This window comes from Drosophila tropicalis, unplaced genomic scaffold (genome assembly GCF_018151085.1).
Source record: "Drosophila tropicalis isolate 14030-0801.00 unplaced genomic scaffold, ASM1815108v1 contig_1009, whole genome shotgun sequence".
In the NCBI taxonomy this organism is placed as follows: Eukaryota; Metazoa; Arthropoda; class Insecta; order Diptera; family Drosophilidae; genus Drosophila; species Drosophila tropicalis.
This window is the reverse complement of record NW_027172367.1, coordinates 844,579-866,200: the sequence shown is the minus strand read 5'-3', so window position 1 is coordinate 866,200 and position 21,622 is coordinate 844,579. Positions and strand designations below refer to the sequence as shown.

At 37.7% G+C, this 21,622-nt stretch overlaps 1 protein-coding gene across 5 annotated transcripts; it reads left to right on the top strand.

The window, feature by feature from the left end:
• The first annotated feature begins 458 nt into the window (after positions 1-458).
• On the top strand, positions 459-21,085 carry Hr39 (Nuclear hormone receptor FTZ-F1 beta). 5 transcript variants are annotated; one of them, XM_068297922.1, is made up of 8 exons: positions 459-685; positions 1,503-1,865; positions 17,475-19,317; positions 19,381-19,695; positions 19,758-19,907; positions 19,979-20,081; positions 20,147-20,301; positions 20,370-21,085. In XM_068297922.1, the coding sequence occupies exons 3-8, from the start codon at positions 17,638-17,640 to the stop codon at positions 20,451-20,453; spliced, it is 2,487 nt and encodes an 828-aa protein (XP_068154023.1). In that variant the 5' UTR covers positions 459-685; positions 1,503-1,865; positions 17,475-17,637; the 3' UTR covers positions 20,454-21,085. The 5 variants fall into 5 exon arrangements, with proteins under 5 accessions (XP_068154023.1, XP_068154169.1, XP_068154099.1 ...); XM_068298068.1 differs by having other exon boundaries at positions 460-612; XM_068297998.1 differs by having other exon boundaries at positions 461-616.
• The last annotated feature ends 537 nt before the right edge of the window (positions 21,086-21,622 follow it).

Sequence of the window (21,622 nt, the reverse complement as noted above, 5' to 3'; positions counted from 1 at the left end):
TTAAGCTTTCATGGAATCTGTCGTCTAGTGTCTGGTATTTTTCATCTTATATTCTAGTTGGACTCAAATAACAGGTGATGAAGAAAAATAATGTGTGTCGGGCCTCAAACACTGGGAGCTTGGCCGAAAGAAATATGGACGGGGAAATACAGCTAAAGCCTGATTGGTTAGTTTTATATTCTACACTTTACAGCGAATGTCAAATTTTTTCGGCGAATGTTTAAATTTTACGGCGAATATTCAGTTTTTACAGCGAATATTCACTTTTTACGGCAAATATTCACTTTTTTACAGCGAATATTCACAATTTTTACGGCTCGGGCGAATTCACCCTTGTGGTTGTTGTTGCATTTGAGAGAAACTTAACGTATGTGAGAGCGTCCCGAGCGAATTGAAAAGAGTCGGGTGAGGGGATCGTTGTTTTTGTTTTTGTTGGCAAGTGCGGGGGAGTACCAAAACAAACGCCGTTCGAAAAGGTCGAACCGCGCGCTCCGTGTCTTGTCGTGCGCTGCGTGGCGGATGTATTGCCAAACATAAAAAACCGCTAATTTAAGAAGAAAAACTACAATTACGTGTGTAAATTGCAAATATATATCGATTTTAAATACATTAGTAGGTGAATAATATATAATTTTTTTCGTGTTCAGAAAAACGGTTTATTTGCCGTCTCTTTCACACTGCAAAGGTCGTTTATTGTTTGCTCATGTGTGTGTGTTTGTGTTCGTTGTGGTGTGTGTCAGAAAGAATGAGTATGTGAGTGAGACGAGTTTTAAAAGAATATAGAAATACTGCATAAAAAGGTGCATAGCTTTTGTTAGCTGCACAACAAACATAAAGTAAATGTTAATTTTCCTCGACGAATGACGAAAGATAAAATTGAAGGTTATTCTTCATCAAAGTGAGTGTATGTGAGCATGTGTATGATTGTAAATGTACATGTATGTGTCTTCAGCCATTGTAAACAAAAAAGCAAGTGTTAAGAGCGAAACGAGAGAGCTAGTCAGATAGTGAGAGAGATTGAGAGAGTGAGCGCATGAAGAAAACAGCGCATAAAGCAAACGCTGAAAATGTCAATAAACTCTGCAAAAAGGTGAGGAAAAACGCAACAAGAGTCCAAGTCCATGTCGGAGTTGGTGAAAAATAAAACCTAAAGCCAAAGAAAGCAAAAGAAAATAAAAAGAACAGTCAACACTCGCTCTTTACGCCTCTTTCCTTTCCTGAATCTATCTATCTCTCTCTCTATCCCTCTTGCTATCTCTTGCTCTCTCTTTTGCTCAAAGAAAGCTCGAATCGTCGTCATTGCCGTTCTTATTGGATAAACGTTGTAGAAATTCTGGTTTTGCCACCAACTTCCGCATTTGGTGTAATGCAACATTTTTCATTTGATGCAGTTTGTTTATTTTATTGTCAATTTGTTGTCTTTCACACACACACACACATGTATATATACATACATACAAGCATTATGCTCATATAAGTAATTTACCGTTAATAATTCGCAGGTAAAATAAAATGAATCAAAGTAACGGCCTGAATAATTGTTTGTGCAATAAAATTGTTTAACCTTGTGTCTTGTGCGTAAAAAAAAAAGAAATTGTGCAAATAGTTCAAATACAAATTTTCGAAATAACATTTTATGACAAAACAACAAACAACCAGTATGAAATACTGTTTTATTTTATTTAAAATCCCAACTGTTTGTTTTATTTAACTTGGAAAAGAGACGAAAAACAACTTGGCAACAATTTATACGAATATCTACATACCCTTGCGATAAGCACCCGTAAGAACTTCAAGAATTAGACTGATCGAATAGGAATCAACCCTCAATTGGATTATAAACTATTTTTTAACATTTTGTAATGGTAAGTTTTATAAAACATTAAAAAAAAACATACATATGCAAACATAAAAGTGAAACATTGCATTTGTAAACCAAAAATACGGTTTTTGGATTCTAAATTCTCGATGCCCAAATGCATATCTTAATGAACAAGAAATCGTAGTTTATTGACTATTATTTTAAGATAATATTTTGCAAATTCAAATTGTCCGCCAAGTCCATTTTAACACACAATGACTCCATTTAGGCTGGTCAGTTATTTAGGCAAGTTAAATTAGACTTGACTGCATTCGTACGTAAACTTAAAAATACTTTTTTTATTTTCTAAAACGTACTTTGTGCCATGTCCACTTCCTCCTTAGATTCAATTGAACAAATTGTAAGCATTTTTATTGCCTACTGGACATTTCAGCCAGAACCAAGGGCAAAACTCATATTATTGGCTGAAAAGTCGAATAATTCTGTCCTTCTAATAATACTCTTACTCAAGAAGACAAGCTCTTTACTCACAAGTCGGCCTGCCCTTTTTCAGGTTCTTCCTTTTAATTTGTGAAAACGCGTTAAGATTTTTACACGTCGATCTGCTACATCCATTACAGAGCAGAGCTCGGAAGAAGAGCAGAATTACAATAATTTAATTAACGCCCAAAAGTACAGACTCCAAACCACGGTCAGGTCGGAGGAGAAGGAGAAAAGAAGTGAATCAGTGAAATGTAACGGCGCCGTCATTGCCTTTGGTCATTTTTTGTATGAGCCGCTGGTTGCTGCGAATGCTGAATTCTGATTAGGGCTGACTCATTCATCGCATTGCAATGCTATGCAACGAGGTTCGATGGAGAGTAAACACTTGGCCATTTTGGGGCACCGGAAATTAAGCTGATCAGAAGTGGAGTGAAATGAGGTGACGTGAAGTGGCAGGGGAGTAGTCGAGTCTCTTGTAATGTACCTAACCGATACATTTCTGGCACGTTTTGAACTCTACCACGCACTCACACTCACACACATTGGCCTTACCTCTGTCTCCGTCTCTGTTTTATTCTCTGCTTACTCTTTTCCTTTTCTGCTCCCTTTTTCAACTTGACCCAAAAAATCTTTAAGTAGAAAACCCGAGTCGATTCTCTTGGCCGATCCGTAGGTGTATACTCTTTAGTGATGGGCAAAAGATCCGATTATTACAACCATAAAAGGCTTACTTATTGTTTGTATGTACATATGTATATGTATTATGAATGAAGGCATATGTTTTGTCCGATGTGTTGCCAACATTAAGAAATACTCTTCAATTTGGATACATTACTATATATGCACATATGTACATACATATGTAATATGTAATATGTATCCCGTGGAATTAAGATTTTCACACATTGTATTTTTTAAATATTTTAACATTTAACTTTAACTTTTACGGTTACAAATATGCTTATTGGTCATACGGAAGACTAATTGAAAGATAGCGAGGAAAGCTTTGCTTTTTATGATCCAGTATTATTATTTTTAATAGAACAATCGTTAATTTTACATCTTATTATGCATTTGATCTTCATCAGTGACTGCCAAAACAGTTTATATGAGTTCATATGACTTTGGGACAGATTGTTAGATCTATAAAAATGATTATGTAAGCTGTAAACAAAATGTAAATTCATTTAGGATTTCTGGCATTTCTGTGTCAGTCAGGGATAACGAATGGTCGCTCATCTCTAGTCCCGCTTTCATTTCAAGTGACTGCATTTTGTGACTGTTGTCTCATAAACCATTTTAAATGTTGGCTCATTATTATTTTGACTACATTGGCTTGCGGTTTTTGTGTTTATTAGCTGCTGCTGCACTTTTCCCTCGCTCACTGCCAACTGGGCTTATGTGCGGTGATCCTCGCTTTTATCAGAGCTCCAGAGTTTGGAGTGAGAGTCAGAGTCGGAGTCGAAGTCATGGCAGTCGATGGGTTTTGTAAGATGATTGGCTATGGCGGTTTGGTTTATGTTCTTGAACTCTTTTCCGAAGTATTGACATTAGCTTGAAAATGTTAATTTACAACTTTTTCCGGTACTCACTTACATATTTTGAAATTTAACTTTAACAGAAAAAGTAATCGATTATTTTTTACCAAATATTAATACGAACGACAAGGTTTATCTCATTTATGTATATATTTAGTGTTGCTTTCTCTTCGATATTGATTATTTTAGCCAAACAATACTTACCATGTGTACCTATATAATTATTTTTACTTCTGGTCATATCTCAATGTCAATCTTCAATTGCAACAACAACAAAGGCATTGCTGGTTACAAACCGGTTAAAGACAACTCGGACCCCCACCCAAAACCCACTAACTCCGTTTACAGCGCAATAAATTGGTTACAATGCTCCTTTTCAAAGATCTTCGCGTTGACTGCTAATTAGCAGTTAACAATTGCAACATTGACCTCCTCCTTCCACAATTTTCCGTATGTAGCTTTGTTCTATTGTCTGAGATCAAAATGAAAAGATATAATCATAGAGCTGCAGGTTTACCTTGCTGTAACCTCACCACAAAAATGAAGATGACAAGGGGCGTTTGCCGTTTGGTTGGCAACATTGTTGCTAGCCGTTTATATGTGTACGTTTGTTGCGTGTGCATATGTGTGTTTGTGTGTGTAGGCAACTGCTACAAGTTTACAAAACATGATCATTTTGGCCAATTTCTGGTGCTGCTGGATTTCGGGCCAAAAGCGCAAAACAAGTTGCTTTTTGTTGCAAACTGTTGCTAAAGCTTTTTTCTTTCTGTTGACTTTGTTGTGTAATACCTAGTGGCCATTTTATACCGTGCATATGTACATATGTACATAGATATTGTCATATATCTGTCAGTAGAGCGATCAGTTTTAAATTCTTAGCGCGTTTCCTATGTTCTTTACACAAAATAAAATAAAGTAAAATAGCCAATTTAAGAAAAAGAAGAACAATTAACAACTACAGCCCTTTTATGATTTAGCATCACGAATTAATGCCACAAAAACAAAGAGAAAAGAATTGCGTAGATTTATTTATAAACATTGAAGGTCAGCTAATAAATCCTCGCCACATCGAACAAGGCCCAATAACAAATTTATGACCATTAGCCAATTAAATTTATGCAAAGAATAAAGAGAAGATGCTTGGAAACAAGAGAAATCGATAAAAATCTCATCAAATTAAGGCAAAACTATAAAAATTTATTGGCGCACTGATTGGTCGGTCGGTCGGTCGGTACGAGATGGAGCTCCATCTCCAGCTTCAGGTCTGGAGCAAAAAGCCAACTTGAAAGTTGCTGACCATAAAAAAAGTTTCTTTAGAAACTATTCTAATGCGACGACAAAGAAAAAAGAGTTAAGAAAACATTGAACCGAACGCCTCAACTTCGTTTCTGTCTTCGGCATAGACTCCGCTCTGCTCCACTCCCCATCGCTTCTCCCGTCGTTCCCTCTAGCCCCTCTAGGCCATGCGGATGACTAATCACTTGAAAATCGCCTCCAGTTAGTTGTTGTAGTAGGAGAAGTTGTTTTGGCTAGGGAGGGATTTGTTTGGTCTTTGGTTTTTGACTTTTCTTTAGTTTAGTTTAGCGCCCTCTCCTACTGTTGCTTTGCTCGCTCGATTGGTTTCACTTTAGCTCCACTTCTTCCCCCAAGAAACGGGTTTTGCCACCCCCCCTTCATTGGTTAAAGTGACGCATGGCTCAAAAAAAAAGAGGAGTTTGAGTTGCATTTAAACTAAAGATGTTGTTCCAATGAAATGACGAGTTTGACAGTCGATTTAACCTCTTACAGTTCGAGTGCAAAACAAAGAAATCAGCAAACAAAAACTCACCTATCTTTCCTGAGCTACTCCAAACAGGTGTTTATCAAACTGTTCTATTGACTTATCTGCAGACGGAAAAATATTTGCTTCAACAAAATGAGGATTTTTGTTGTCATAATCGACAATTAGCTGAGGGAAGGAGAAGGCCCCGCTGCGTCTCATCATGATGAGGCATTGTCTGGGCCGTGGCATGGTCCTCTTTATGCCGGCACACCGTAAATCTGGCATCAATGCGAACTTATGTATGTATACACATATGTACATAAATGATTCATTTTGCTTAAAACGTGGCGCAGAAAATCTATAATATGGTTAGCTCTCTTCTCCCTCTCTCACTCTTTCTCTCTCTCTCTCTGTCTGTATGTCTATGTCTCAAGGTCGTTTGTACTTATATTGCTTTTTATTTGTTTCTGTGCTCGAGTATTTCCTGTTTAAATGTGTTAATTTATTTGATATACCAAATTCTATCTTTAATCTTATTGCGAATACATGTATACACTTACATAGGCATGAACAGAGGCAGAGTTAACTGGGCGTGGTCAACCTGTTTAGCATTATAGTCCAATTATGTGATATGACTGATTAGTTCATTTTTTGTAGCTTTTTATCATCATATTTGAGTTGTGATTTGACAATCGGAAAAATAGGTCAATAAGGTATTGAGTTGGAATTTGCTTATACATACATATAACTGTTATATAATGCTCATGTTGAACAAGATATATGTAATAGGTATGTACATAAGTATGTGGATGTTTTATGTATTCTAATAATAAAATATCCTTATAAACGCATTTGACCTCAGAAATACAAACTAAAATTCGTTTAAATATCTTATTAAAAGAAAAGAACATGTACACAATACATACATACATATGTACATATACTTACATATACACACTCAATTGGAGATCAAAACAAACCGCTTTAAAAACTCCCGCTTCAAACAGGCTCAATCTCAGCATTCCTCTCGTCTTGGCCCGCTCTTCAGTCTGATGGGCCTCTCTGAATAAGACATAAATCCTTGAAATTATATGCGGATCTCACCTCTGGTTTTCGCAAAGAGAAACGCGCGTTGCCACACTTTTGTAGGAATCATTTGTTGCTCATGTGTTGTTGCCCGTCTTTTGATTTGTTTTGATTAAACCGAACCTTAAATGCGTTCTTGAAAAATAAAATGGTATGTTTGTGTATACCCTTTCAAAAAGGCTATCTACATTTGTTCAGAAATGTGCAACGCTTTGTTCTACAGCAACAACACAGACAATTTCTGTCCGTGGATCAGCGTAAGGTTGGAATCTGTAGGATGCTAAAATTGATATACGATCAGTATTTATGTACTGCCGGCTGTATATATGTATCTCGGAGTCAGGCGGATCTGATATAGAAACCATTTGTCAATTCAGTTGGTTTCTGTACATGTTTGATTTAATCATGTTTGGAATACTATATATATGTATGTATACTACTACATATCTAGACCTATGGGGCAGCAATTTAGTTTGCGATTAGTTTAATTTTACATTATATGTATGTACATACAGATATGTAGCTTCTTCTGTAGGAACCATCGAACTGAAAAATAATTTCAATCAGGAAATAAACAGTAATAAACAATACATTCAGACGGAAAGGGTATATAGCAATTGACATACCCGAAGTTTCTTTTTCGGATTCTGGTTTCTTTTAATTTTTTTTTTTTTTTGTTGCTTTACTGTCTGCGAGGTCCTTCAAGCATTGGAAGTTTAATGTGATGTAGTGGGCTCGTTTTGAAGGACATTCGTTTAATTTAGGACCTGAGAAAACATATATTTTGATGCGTTGCTTATTGTGGCGTCTACTTTTTTGTTGTCTTCTCTTGCTAAACTGTACATAGTCGTGTATATAAGTAGAGGTTAATTGAACAACTTTGAATTTCAGTCAAAGGACGCACAATGAGGCAGATGACGGCCAAGGACTCTGGACTTGTGTAGGAATCGATTATAAATCTTTAGTTGACATGTCTGTTAGTATCTGAATAACATGAACATACAGCCAAAAACAGTTGTATTGGTGTCATAGTGACTATGACATTTGACAGGCAACAGTTTGAAGTAAAAGAAGAGCATCAAATGGCTGGAGGTTGTAGAACCCAACGACAAGAGACAATAATAATAAAAAAAAAAAAAGAAAGAAAGAGCAGCACTCGTAGAATGAAAAAGATCATTGAACACATTTGCAGGGCACAACACAAACCAGACACAAAGAGCTACGAAACATCAAACATGGGGCACAAAAGAAAGGCCAAATACGTTCAAACATTGGTTGTATGGGAGCAACCAGCAACGAGCACAGCGATGGCAGCAGAACAGAAAAAAAGAGAAAAACCAACAACAGCGACTTGTTGCCAAGACATACATACATAAAAAGTTGGAAGGAGGGGGCAAAAAACAAATACAACAAAACGTCGGCGACGAAGACGATGAAGACGGCGACGACGACGACAACTACATACAACGAAGAGGAAACGTTAACCAAACTACGAAAGAGAAATGTGGGAGAGAGAACAAGAATACAAGTAACACGTCATGCTGCTTGCCTTTGGCTCTCCCTTGCTGCTGTCCGTTCCCTGGTTCAGCCATCTCTTCCCAATTTTATACACTCAGTCTCTTTCCAATGCCAAGAACAAGTTGTAAATGAAGGCAGCACCAGACTACGATAATGTTGTCGAAGAAGAGGAAAGAACGGGCCAAAGAACGCAACTGACGCACTGATGGGTAATGGGGGATGGAGACGGGCATAAAGAAGGTAGAGGTCATTGGCGGCCATTGACTTTGTCTCGCCAGTGACCTTGCCCGAAAAATGGCGAAGTAAAGCGAAGAAAAGAAAAAAATCAGAAGGCAGCTGGAAATGCAATGCACTCACACTGAGAACAGAACGGAACAGAATGAGAATGAGAACAGAGATGAGAAAGAGAACAGCATTGAAGCTGGTGTGCACGATGCAGCTGTTGACAAAGCAAACTTTTGCAGCAATGGAAATGTCTTGGCATGGGAATAGACAAAACAAGACAAGAGCTACATACATACATACATACATACATACATATGTATATGAATACAAACATACATTTGTACATCCCATGGGCACAGGGCCAAGGTAATAAAACGGTATTTTTAGTGGAATCAACTGATGGTTGAAATGAACTGCTGCATTGCTTTAACGAACATAAACGCATACTTATGGCTATTGAACTAACTACTACTAACAGGTGATAAATTGATCAGATTAGCATTAGAGTCTTCTATGGCAGGGCATTCCAAAACCTTTCAATTGATTACATTGGTAAACAAGTGTCGCAATATCATAATTGTCCTAAATAAATGTTTTCAAAATAAGAGGTTTAATAAAGTCAGTGGCGCATCCACGAGGAAGGATATGAGAAAAGTTTCTTTCGCCACTAACAACATTTTACCTCCTTTAGCCAAGAGGACATTCTTATTTGTAAACTACATGTACCTACAGTTAACACTCCCAGTAGCGAACAACCTACTTAACTTTACCTTATGTAGAAATCTAGAAAACTCTTATCATCAACTCTTATCTCATCAAAAAGAAAAATCTTTACAAATAAGAAACTTTAGGATCAGCTGCATCGTAAAAATCATGAAAGGATTGATAAAATCAAGTGTATTGCAGTCAAAAAGTTTAGATTTGATTAAATGTGTTAAATAATTGTTTGCGACCATCGGTAGAATGTGTAATCCCAAATAGACAAAATAATATAAAATTTTCGTTAACATGAAACTAATAAGGATTGGTTCTAAATAAGAGATTTCACAGAATCATGCTGCAAACACTCCAACGGATTATTGACATTTAAGATTTTGGGGAAGTAAGGATGCAAGCGAGAGGGATCCACAATATTAAGAGTGGTACACTCTCCACTATCACCACATAATACAAAAGGCTTAAGGTAATTTTGACCTCGTCCACTCGTGAACAATGTAACGACTGTAATGTAATTTGGTAACTTTGGATAGAATTTACTATAATTGTTTGTAAGCTTACAATTAGACTTGGCCAAAATGATTTCGAATTGAACACCCGAGCAGACAAAGTAAACTTAAACCGATGGAATATGGAATATGGAACATTATATGATCATATGTAGATATGTATGTACATGTGTACCCTCGACGTCTATTACTTTTACACCTACTACATGAACTTTTTATTTGTTTAAACTGCCCTGATCAACTGAAAAACATCTTGTAATATGTATATATGTAAGTCTGTATGTACATATGTATGTATGTACATACTTTTGCCATAACCAATCGTTCCACTTTGACGATTACACAATCGCATACACACTTGTAAAAATTGCAACCTGCCAAAACGGTTTCGTCAATTCAAAACTGAACCCCAGACCAAGACTCCGAAAGAGCCGAAAGAGCCATTGGGTTGCATCTAAGCCAAGTGAACAGACTTAAACTGAACAACGTATTGCGAATGCCAACACGCACAAGCAAGCTCAGAGTGAATTGCACTCACAACACCAACAACAACAACAACACTACTAGCTAAATGCTGCCGATCGGCAAATGCAACAACATCAACGGCAGCGCAACAGCCTTGTTCCACAACCACTTGCAATAAATATTTTTGTTGCCGTTGCAGTTTTAGTTATTTTAAGTAAGTATCGGTTCGTCGTATTCTCTTGTATTTTGCACGTACGCGTCGTCGTCAACTTAGCTTTTGATATTAATTAAACGCACGCAGACCAGCGAGGAAAAAAGCGCACACAAACAGAGAACCCCAGAGGCAACTGCAGAACGAGACCTGCAACATTTGCCCACCCAGCAGCAGCAGCAACAGCAAAAACGAGTTCCAAGAGAACCAGAAAATACCAACTTCAAACCGAGCACTGTTCAGGCTTAGAAGCGAAAATGTACAAAGGTAGGAATGTATACATACATACATACACAGACATATGTATGTACATACATACATATATGAATACCTGAATACATACATAGAAATATAAAATCAATGTGTGAGCCATTGGTGGCGTGGCGGCGCGTCGTCGATAGTGGGCGACCTATATGTGTATGTAGGTATGTATGTGGTAAGGAAGCAACACTGAGAGAAAATGCATGTCAAATGCAGCTTGTCGGGAGTCATTAGAGACTATGTCCAATACACACCCATAAATTAAATTCTGAATTTCTCTCAGTATGTTTGCTTCGTCCTGCTTTGCATGCACCGCTGAGCAGTTGGCTTTAATGACTCTTTTTAAGAGGGCCTTTTGCCTCTTCTGCCTGTCGAATGGCAAACCAAGCCCAAACGTTGAGCGAATCTCAAGAGTGGCTATTGGAGCTCTCTCGTCATGGGAAAGCACCAGCGAGACGAAGTGCCTGGAAGTCTGAATACTTATGTTACGACCAGTCCATAATGCGATAGCTTTAGTCTTTGAAAACTAGTTCTAATATTAATATATTTTTCGAAAAAATAATTCAATTTAAGTTAAACTCGAATGTTAGGTAAAACAAGTTTAAGCTCAAAATCAAACTTCTCTTTGGAGTGCGAATTGAATCAAAAAGCTTAAATGTTTGCCATAGAACCAACAAAGTCAACTGCGACAGCAACAGCGATATGACTTTTATATATGTATGTATGTACATATATATATATTTATAAAGAACGTTCAAACGACCTTGAGGAGGAAGACTGTGAACAACAAAAGCAACAACTGTTGGAAGTAAGTTAAGAAAATGAAAACATATTATAGATAATACAAATTGCATATTGTATATACATACATACGTTCCTACCTATGTATGTACATTTGTATGTATGTATGTATGTGAATCTATAAATAAATAAAAGATTTCTCTCTCACTTTTGTTGTTTTCCCCTCTTACGCCTACTCGCGGTAGGCGTGGTTGTGTTATCTTTTGTTGATACTGATTGTGGTAACGTGGGTGAAGGGGTGAAGGCAACCAGATAAAGCCACCGACAACCATTGACCAAATGACGATCCAAAAACAAAGAACGCAATAAAAATTCATTGCGAGCAAAGTTCTGCAAATTACAAAATATAAGGGAGTGTCGTCTCTCTCGCTCTCACAGAAGCAAATGAAATCAACACAATTTCATAAGGTGCAATCGTTTAAACATATTGAAATTATATTAACATCAATCTGTCCACAAACTTTGACTCTTTGCCGTCCACAGAGAGTAAACAGCTGTAATTTCTTTATTGTTCAATTCATTCAGAGAGAATCAATCCTTAATTACAATAACAAAGGCGTTAGAGACCTACAGGCTAAAATAGAGATAAACAACATAGAAGAGTTTTATAACCATTTGTTATTTTAATTTGTTTATGCCTCTTTATGTTACCTCTTACGCTGGAAACTTGTTCTAGTCAATGCACTCTGAAAAATATATTCGAGTTTTCAACGGGCAACCGAAAATGAGCGAGGTTCAGATGTTATACAGACTTTGAACAAGTAAGCAAATAATAAGTTTGTTTTTTTGTGTGAATTTTGAGAAAAATAAGAAAAGGATATTTGACTGACCAATTGATGGAAATTTCAGTGCATTTAGGTTCATTTATTGTACCGGTTTGTGTACGTTTTTCTGGTTTCCACTCATTCCACTCAGGACATCAACGCACCTGTTGAAAATCAAGTTCTTTTAGATATCTTCTTGTCCAAGTCTTTCATGTTCGAGCTCCTCCCTGTCGCAATGTTTTAGTAGTGCAAGGAAATCGTATGGAAAAAACAAAAAACAAATATTTAATCTACTGTGAAGTCCATATGTGGGATTGTATGTCCATAAGCAAATAGATAAATAATAGAAACTTATGCTCAGACATAACTTGTTGCTTGGCTTTTTTGTAATCATTGTGCCATTTTGCTCTTTTGCAATGTGTTTGCCATTTTCCATAAGCCAACTTCTGTTGCACATTATGCTAATGACTGCAGCACTCTACTTACCCAGCTGTGTGCCTGGAGTTCACAATGACGACGACGACCGCGACAGCGACTGCGACTGCGACTGCGCCTGCAACGAAGGAGGTGATTAATCAAATGCACAGACAAAAATGTGGCCTGTTGGAAATCCAATTTGCAACTCGCCTTTGTTGCAATTGTTAAGATTGGGGTCTCATTTCGGGAGATTACTTAGCAGCCTTTATTTGTTGTGGAGGCGAAAGGTGTTAAAGGTGTGTGAGCACGGCGTCTGAAGCGTGTCAAAGTATAAACCTTCAGACGTATGGTTGCTCATGCTCATGTCAAATCGGTTTCAAACTCCCCCTACTTCAGGATGTTTGTCTAGCTGACTTACTTTGCTTTCCCATCCTAGCCCCAAATTAGGTAGATATGTACATCCACCCTGTCAACAGGACAGCTCCAAAACGGCTCTTTGCGCTTTCATGTTACGCATAATTGAAACCATCTTCCTATTCAGTGGGCAGTAGCGATCCATCTACCACCAACTTAGCGTACACCGCACTCTCTTAGCCACCCCGAATTTCCGTTGCCGTCACTGTCGATTTTGTCCCACAAAGCATGTCAATGTCATGAATAATATTGACATGGATTTAACACAACGGCAGACACAAACGAGTCAACGAGTGCGACGCCATTTTGTCCGATGGGGGAGCAGCAGCGCATTTCCGCAATGGGTGTACTATACCCATGGAACATGCAACAAAAAGAGAAAAAAATGTGAAGGTCAACCCCTTTTTGGGTCCAAGCTAAGAGTTTGGAGTTTGTGGAATTAATGCATGTCCATACATACAAACACACACACATACACAGACACAGACACATAGATGAAGTCAGCAGCACTTTGTACTGATAAAATCGATAAACGACAGACAGGGGGCCGGGCCCAACCCAACCCAACCCCCCATCAGAACGAGCAACATTCATTGTCTCCGTCCTCAAACGACGCACCACGCAGTTGAACACTCTTGGTTTTGCCTTGGCTTGAACAGAACTAAGCTAAACTCAGGTCTACTTATGACGTATCAACCTTTATATTTCTTTGGTAGTTAGTTCTGCTTTACGGGGCCACGTTTCACATACACACCCTTGCAGGAAAGTAAGAAACTTTCAAATATTTCTATTGGTTTCTACTGTAGAGTTTTCGAACCACTTCAATGACGACCTCTTCGGGCAAATCAATTTATTTGGCTCCAATTCTCCTTGGAAGAAATTAAAAATCCTCTTTTAATTGAATAGTGACGTAAAACTTGGATTTACTTGGATTTTACTTTGCTCTGCTGTTTCGAAACTGTCACTAAAGAACGTCATAAAAGGAAGTATTATCGGTGGATAGATAGTTCATTGTCTATAAAACAGTATTTTGATAATAATAAAATAATAAATAATAATTAAAATCAAGTGACAAAAAAGAAATAAAAAATTTCTAATTAAACCTACTTTATTTGTACTTTGTAAATTGGCTTCTAATGCAGTTATATTTACATGATATGTTGATCCAATCTGACGAATTAACCAAGTTGATCTCAATTAGGAATTAAAAAACTTAAAAACTAAGTTTTATTCCAGAAACATTCTAATTGAGGGCGTGAAGTTAATACAAGGCGGACTAGTTTCCTCGTGCTGATCAAGAATATACAATACATACATATGTACATATGTACAAAGAATCCTCCGCCCTCTGTTTTATGCACTGGGATCCCACAGGCAATAGCTAAGAAAATATTGAAAGTTTTTGAGAAAAGTCACTATTCGTGACTTTGCCGTTTCAATCGGAGCTAAATGATATGAGTTCGCGTTGATTCAGACGTACATACATATGTATGTATGTATGTACATAGTTGTATGTATGTACATATGTATGTACGTACGTTCACTACGTTGTAGTAAAAGGAGGGAGTTGTCCGCTAAGTGCCCCGCTTTGTGTCCCTTTTTCTGTTTAGTTTGATCTAAATCAAGGACATTTTAAATGAGATTCACTCTAAGATTCGAAACTACCCGGTAGAAGGTTTTACCCAAGTCGATGTGACGACAGATTGCAGCTCATACTCATGTGTGTGTATTACAGACCTGATGCATTTGTTTACATATGTATACATACAGTGGTGGTCAGCGTGTAAGCCCCTTTTTTTTTTTTGATTTTAAATTTGATTTTCTCGGCTCCTAAGAAACTTAATGAAGAAATTTTTCAGTTATTTGTTGGTTATTGTATTTAGAATCTGACACGTAATTATTGTCATTCCAGCTTTCGACGTTTTTTCTACAGGTGCGTTTGAAAAAAAAGCTCCCCCAAAATGTTTGACAATAGTTTAGCCCGGTCATTTCAAAATCTTTAATATTATAGTTAGACATGTGTATTCTTTGAAAAAGTTGTAGATCTAGGTAATCTAAGATAAACTGCATACCAAAAATTTTCATTTTAGCCCCAGTATTTATTTTGGGGTCTATCGAAATTTCGGGATTTTGTATGTAATTCTTGAGGTCTCTTTGTTTGGCGACGTTTTACGATACCAATTTAAACTTAAGTATTATTTTCTTATTCTAAGTATGAAAGTGAATTGAATTTCCCGTCAAATGATACATGTTTCATAAAAATCCGACAAAAATTAGATTGATTTCACCGCCCATACTTAAAAAAAACCAGGTAAGCAAAATTTCCCATACATGCGTGCAAAGAAAGAGACGGAGGATGTGTGGGAAATTTTGCTAGTTCTAGTCTTTTTTTTAAGTATGGGCGATGAAATCAATCTAATTTTTGTCGGATTTTTATGAAACATGTATCATTTGACGGGAAATTCAATTCACTTTCATACTTAGAATAAGAAAATAATACTTAAGTTTAAATTGGTATCGTAAAACGTCGCCAAACAAAGAGACCTCAAGAATTACATACAAAATCCCGAAATTTCGATAGACCCCAAAATAAATACTGGGGCTAAAATGAAAATTTTTGGTATGCAGTTTATCTTAGATTACCTAGATCTACAACTTTTTCAAAGAATACACATGTCTAACTATAATATTAAAGATTTTGAAATGACCGGGCTAAACTATTGTCAAACATTTTGGGGGAGCTTTTTTTTTCAAACGCACCTGTAAAAAAACGTCGAAAGCTGGAATGACAATAATTACGTGTCAGATTCTAAATACAATAACCAGCAAATAACTGAAAAAATTTCTTCATTAAGTTTCTTAGGAGCCGAGAAAATCAACTTTAAAATCAAAAAAAAAAAAAGGGGCTTACACGCTGACCACCACTGTATATGTATGTATGTACATATGTACATGCATACGTACATCCAAATGTACATATGTATGTATAATGAGCAAACTGTTTTTTGTCAGAGAAAAAGCTTTCTTTTTATTAACTTCCGACTTAAAACTGCTGACCACTTATTCATTCTTTATACACATGTGCTTGTATTTGACGGATGTGTGTGTGTGTGTATCTCCACCATTACCATTTCTCTCTTTTTCTCTCTCTCTCAGTCTCTGCTTTTCCCTCTTCAAACACACCCACACAACCATAGCTGTGAATAATTCTTGGCTTGAGGGAGTTTTTTGAAATAAAACAATTTTTGTTTATTTTCTTTTGTGTCTCAAATTCTTGCACATACACACGCATATATGTATGTATGTGTGACTCGTCGCGTCGTTGCCTCTCTTTTTCACTTGCTGGCATCAGCAATGTAGACTGTTCGCGCATGTGTTGCGTCTTTTGTATGTATGTATGCATGTGTGTGTGCGTCTTCTTCGTGGTTTGCTTTCATCGTCGTCGTCGTCGTCAGTGTCGTTGTCGTGGTAGTTGTTTTTGTTGTTGTATGCAAGGTCGTTTGCGTACAAATTTCAACATTATTTGAAGGTCGTCCTTTGCGCCGCGTTCTTTCTTTCTAGCTCACTCTCTCCCACTATTTATATACATACATACATATTTCTCTCTTTGACTGCATATGCATTGAAAAGATACATATGTATGTACATACATACATATGTATGTACATACGTACTTACACACATGCATATGTAATTTAGTTATTCTAAAATATTAATCGGTGTTAGTTTAGTTTTTATATACAAAAGTGCAAAAAAAAAAACATAAACCTTTTGGATTCCTAGTGCTCTAAGGTGTGTGTGTTTTTTTTTTTCCATGTGACTAACAATAAAATGCCCACAACACGATGTTTGGGTTATTGTACCTTAAATTTATTATAATTCCAATGGCTTTTTGCGTCTCTTCGATTTCTTTTTTTTTTTTTTTGTTTGTTGGTCCAAGGGTCGTTGACATTTTTCCTATTGTTATATTTTTTAAGCTATTGTTCGTGTTCATCTCTATCCACATGCTTTCGCTGATAAGAACCGGCGGGTTAAAGCAGAGGGAACGAGGAGAACAAGCTCCATGTGACTATGTGACTATTGCGGGTCTCATTATTAAATATGGCATTCTTTTCGAAAATAGGCCTAATTTTATACTAGCATAATTTACTCTTTTGATGCCAAGGTCGTCACTATGTCATTGACCCTAATATACTGTATTTTATTTGGCTGTTGCTAAGCCTTTTTCTACTTTTACAGAAATACATAAAAACATTTTTTTTAAGTTAAAAAACACTCATTTCAAACTAATTAGATACTTAAGTATGTTAGTTTAAACTTATTACCTAAAGAGGATGCAATGATCAGATGAAAATCTAGAAGTATACATATACATACATACATATGTACATATGTACTTATTGTGAAATGAATGTGAACTACAATTTGTATTACAAGATAATAATGGAATATTCTTTTGCTTTTCTTATGTATCTTTACAGTTTTACAACACAATGGAACTGCATCAACGACATCTATCAAATTTTTACAAATTATATACAAAATAAGTTTGGGGAAATTGACGACAAAAAGTCTTGACTGAGAATTATTGAAAGAACGTTTTCTTAGAATAAATTACTTTGCACCTGCAATTAAGAGACGAAAATGCCAAGCATGTCCAGCATCAAGTCGGAACAGTGTACGAGTACTCCGAGTTCCAGTGGAAGCTATCAACTACCTGTTAATATGTCCCTAGGAACAACAACATCTGCAGCAACAACAACCGTATCGCCGTCCACGAGGCATAATGTTTCGGTGACAAATATTAAATGTGAGGTGGACGAATTATCCACGACCAACGGCAATTCGTTGCCTATTATAGCCAACTATAACCATGGAAGTCTACGAATACCACTATGTGGAGGTGTGGATAAGGCGAACAACGGCGAGGCGGAATCCGACTCGGAGGCGGAGTTAACAAACATTGAGAATCTAAAGGTGCGGCGACGTGTGGTGGGCGGCGGAGCAATGTCGTCGTCAGATAAGAATGGCCCACGACCAATGTCCTGGGAGGGCGAGCTAAGTGAGACGGAGACCAATCATACAGAGGAAGAGGTGATGGAAACGGAGACGGGTGGACAGAATGGATCGTCTACGGTGATTAAGAGTGAAGGTACCAGTCTGCCGGAAACCTTGGCCACCGTGTGTCCCATTAAAACAGAGCTGGAGCATATTGCCGGAGAACTGAAACCTCATTCCAGTAAATTAACTCCGGGCTATCCACTGTGCAAACTGAAATTGGCCCCCACGCAGAGTGATCCGATTAATCTTAAGTATGAACCAAGTCTGGGTGGAGACAATTCTCCACTGTTACATTCGCGTAACAAATCCAACAGCGGAGGACATTTACCGTTGCCCGCCAATCCAAGTCCAGATTCAGCCATACATTCCGTCTACACGCACAGCTCCCCCTCGCAATCACCCCTAACATCCCGGCATGCTCCCTATACGCCCTCATTGAGCCGGAACAATAGTGATGCGTCGCACAGCAGCTGTTACAGCTACAGCTCAGAGTTCAGTCCCACCCATTCACCTATCCAAGGACGACATAATCCACCGAGTGGCGGTTCCATATTTACAGGCGGTGGCGCAGGTCCCCCCCAGTACGCCCAGCTGTATCGGCCACTCAATGTCGAAGCAGAGGCTCAAAATCTATCAATGGATGCCAATAGCAGCAGCATCGATCCTACAGGCTCCTCCAACTCGACTCTGCCGGCCTCACCGGCTGGGATCTCGCGCCAACAGTTGATAAACTCGCCTTGCCCCATTTGTGGCGACAAGATCAGTGGCTTTCATTATGGAATATTCTCGTGTGAGTCCTGTAAGGGATTCTTCAAGCGCACTGTGCAAAATCGTAAGAACTATGTCTGTGTTCGTGGTGGACCGTGCCAAGTAAGCATCTCCACACGTAAAAAGTGTCCCGCCTGCCGCTTTGACAAATGCTTACAGAAGGGCATGAAGCTGGAGGCGATTCGGGAGGATCGCACACGGGGCGGTCGCTCTACTTACCAATGCTCCTATACGCTGCCCAATTCTATGTTAAGTCCGCTTCTCAGTCCAGATCAGGCGGCGGCTGCGGCGGCAGCAGCTGTGGCCAATCAACAACAGCAGCAACAGCAGCGTCTCCAACATCAAATGAATGGTTTTGGCAATGGATCAACATCCCTTCCAGCTAGCCCGAGTCTCGGTGTCACCCCCAACCCCACCTGCATAAAGACGGAGCAAACGGATACCTTGACGACCAATCAATCACCGCGAACAGCAAGCATTCCGGCACTATTGCAGGTAAGATATTACAAAAACGATAGCCGAGTCACAATAATTACACAATTTGTTTTTTCCTTCTAGGAAATCATGGATGTTGAACATCTGTGGCAGTATACTGATGCCGAACTGGCTCGAATCAACCAGCCGTTGTCAAGTTCCGGGTCTGGATCTTCAACTACATCGGGGGGCTCTTCAAATGGAACTGGTGGACCAACGTCAAACACTGCCAACAATGCCCAACAAATGACCAATCCACTGCTGGCCAGTGCTGGTCTCTCATCTAATGGCGAGAACGCCAATCCCGATCTTATTGCTCATCTGTGTAATGTGGCCGATCACCGTCTATACAAGATTGTCAAGTGGTGCAAGAGTTTGCCTCTATTTAAGAATATTTCGGTGGGTTGAAAATGCTGGGTTCGGTTATTGAGAATTGTTTTAAACTCATTCCTTGTTTACAGATTGACGATCAGATCTGTCTACTCATCAATTCATGGTGCGAGCTGTTGCTGTTCTCCTGCTGTTTCAGATCGATTGATACGCCCGGCGAGATAAAGATGTCGCAAGGTAGAAAAATTACACTGGCACAGGCAAAGTCCAATGGTCTACAAGTAAGCATTAGGTTTCCTTGACTACTCTTAGATCCTTAAAGACTACATTGTCTCTTCTTCTTTTTGATTAGGCCTGTATAGAACGGATGCTGAATTTGACCGATCACTTGCGGCGTTTACGCGTCGATCGATATGAATATGTTGCCATGAAGGTAATCGTGTTACTGCAATCTGGTAAGTCTAAATGAATTGATCTGCTGTAAAACGAACCGTCACTTAATTCAGTGTACTTCTTCTAGATACTTCAGAGCTACACGAGGCGGTGAAAGTTCGCGAGTGCCAGGAGAAGGCATTGCAGAGCTTGCAGGCTTACACACTCGCCCATTATCCAGACACACCGTCCAAATTTGGGGAACTGTTGTTGCGTATTCCGGACTTGCAAAGAACGTGTCAGGTGGGTACTTCACAGGGAGTAGCTTTTAAATTCATATAGCTTACCTGTTTCCCTGCTTGCTATTCCAGTTGGGCAAAGAGATGCTGACGATCAAGACACGGGATGGCGCTGATTTCAATTTGCTAATGGAACTTTTGCGTGGAGAACATTGACAAATGTTCAGATCGACAGTTACGCACAACACACACACAAGTTTTATAATTAGTATTAGTATATCTATTTAGATGTTAAGCGCTCGATGTGTAAGCTCTAAAAACATGTGCCTAAAAAACCAAATCCTTAGCAACAACAATGCCCAAGCAAATGCTGCTGACTTGCAAGCAAATAAAACAAAACCTACGCGCAAAATTGCCAAATTTTTAATACAAATAAAGAAACTACTTTTACATACAAGCACATAATACATATATTAGGGCGATTGTTGTTGCTGTTGATTTGGTAAAAGTATATAGAGTTTTTGCTATGTATACATATATACTGACTTTATGTATAAAGTAAACTAAAGCACACATGGAAAATGAAAAGACTAAGAAATGTAATATTAAACAAAATAGAAGAAAAAACATTGATAGAAATCAAATTACCATTTAGCGAAAACGAAGAGAATGGGGAAAATATTCCAGCGATTTTTATACTACTTTTTTAAAAGAAAAATGCCAAAACTATTTGGGTTTAATTTATCACAGAGAGCTGCTAGAATTTTCTACCAATATATACATACATTAATATTCTATATATGTATTATTACATAAACATATATATAAATATAAAGCATAAATTTAAATCCCTTTTTTAAATGTTGTAGCATTTAGTTTTAGTGCAATTTCACACAAAAACACACACACACATATGTATGTCTACTAAATTTATGTATATAAACGATATGTGCATGTTTATTTATGTATATATTCTTGTATCTGAATATATATACATATATTTGAAAGACCACTCGAAGTTGCCTGCTGGCAAAAACTATTCCAGTGATGCTATTTGTTGCATGAAAAAGAAGAAAAGGAATCAACTAAGTGAACAGAAACAAACTACATAAATCAAATTTATTCTTTTGTCATCATTTATTTTTAACTATGTATATGTATTGTTTTGATAATCATTTCTTATTACTTAATAGCTGAAGAAAATCCTGCAACAGGATTTAAAACATTTAACTTTTTACATTTACAGAAATGAAACAAAAAATACATAGGCCCTAGATAGATGTCTATTAGTATGTGTGTTTGTATCTAAAACTGTAAACTTCCAGCCCCACCAGCAAAACAATTAAGCAAAAAATACAATTACAGAAAGCAAAAAAAGAAAACGA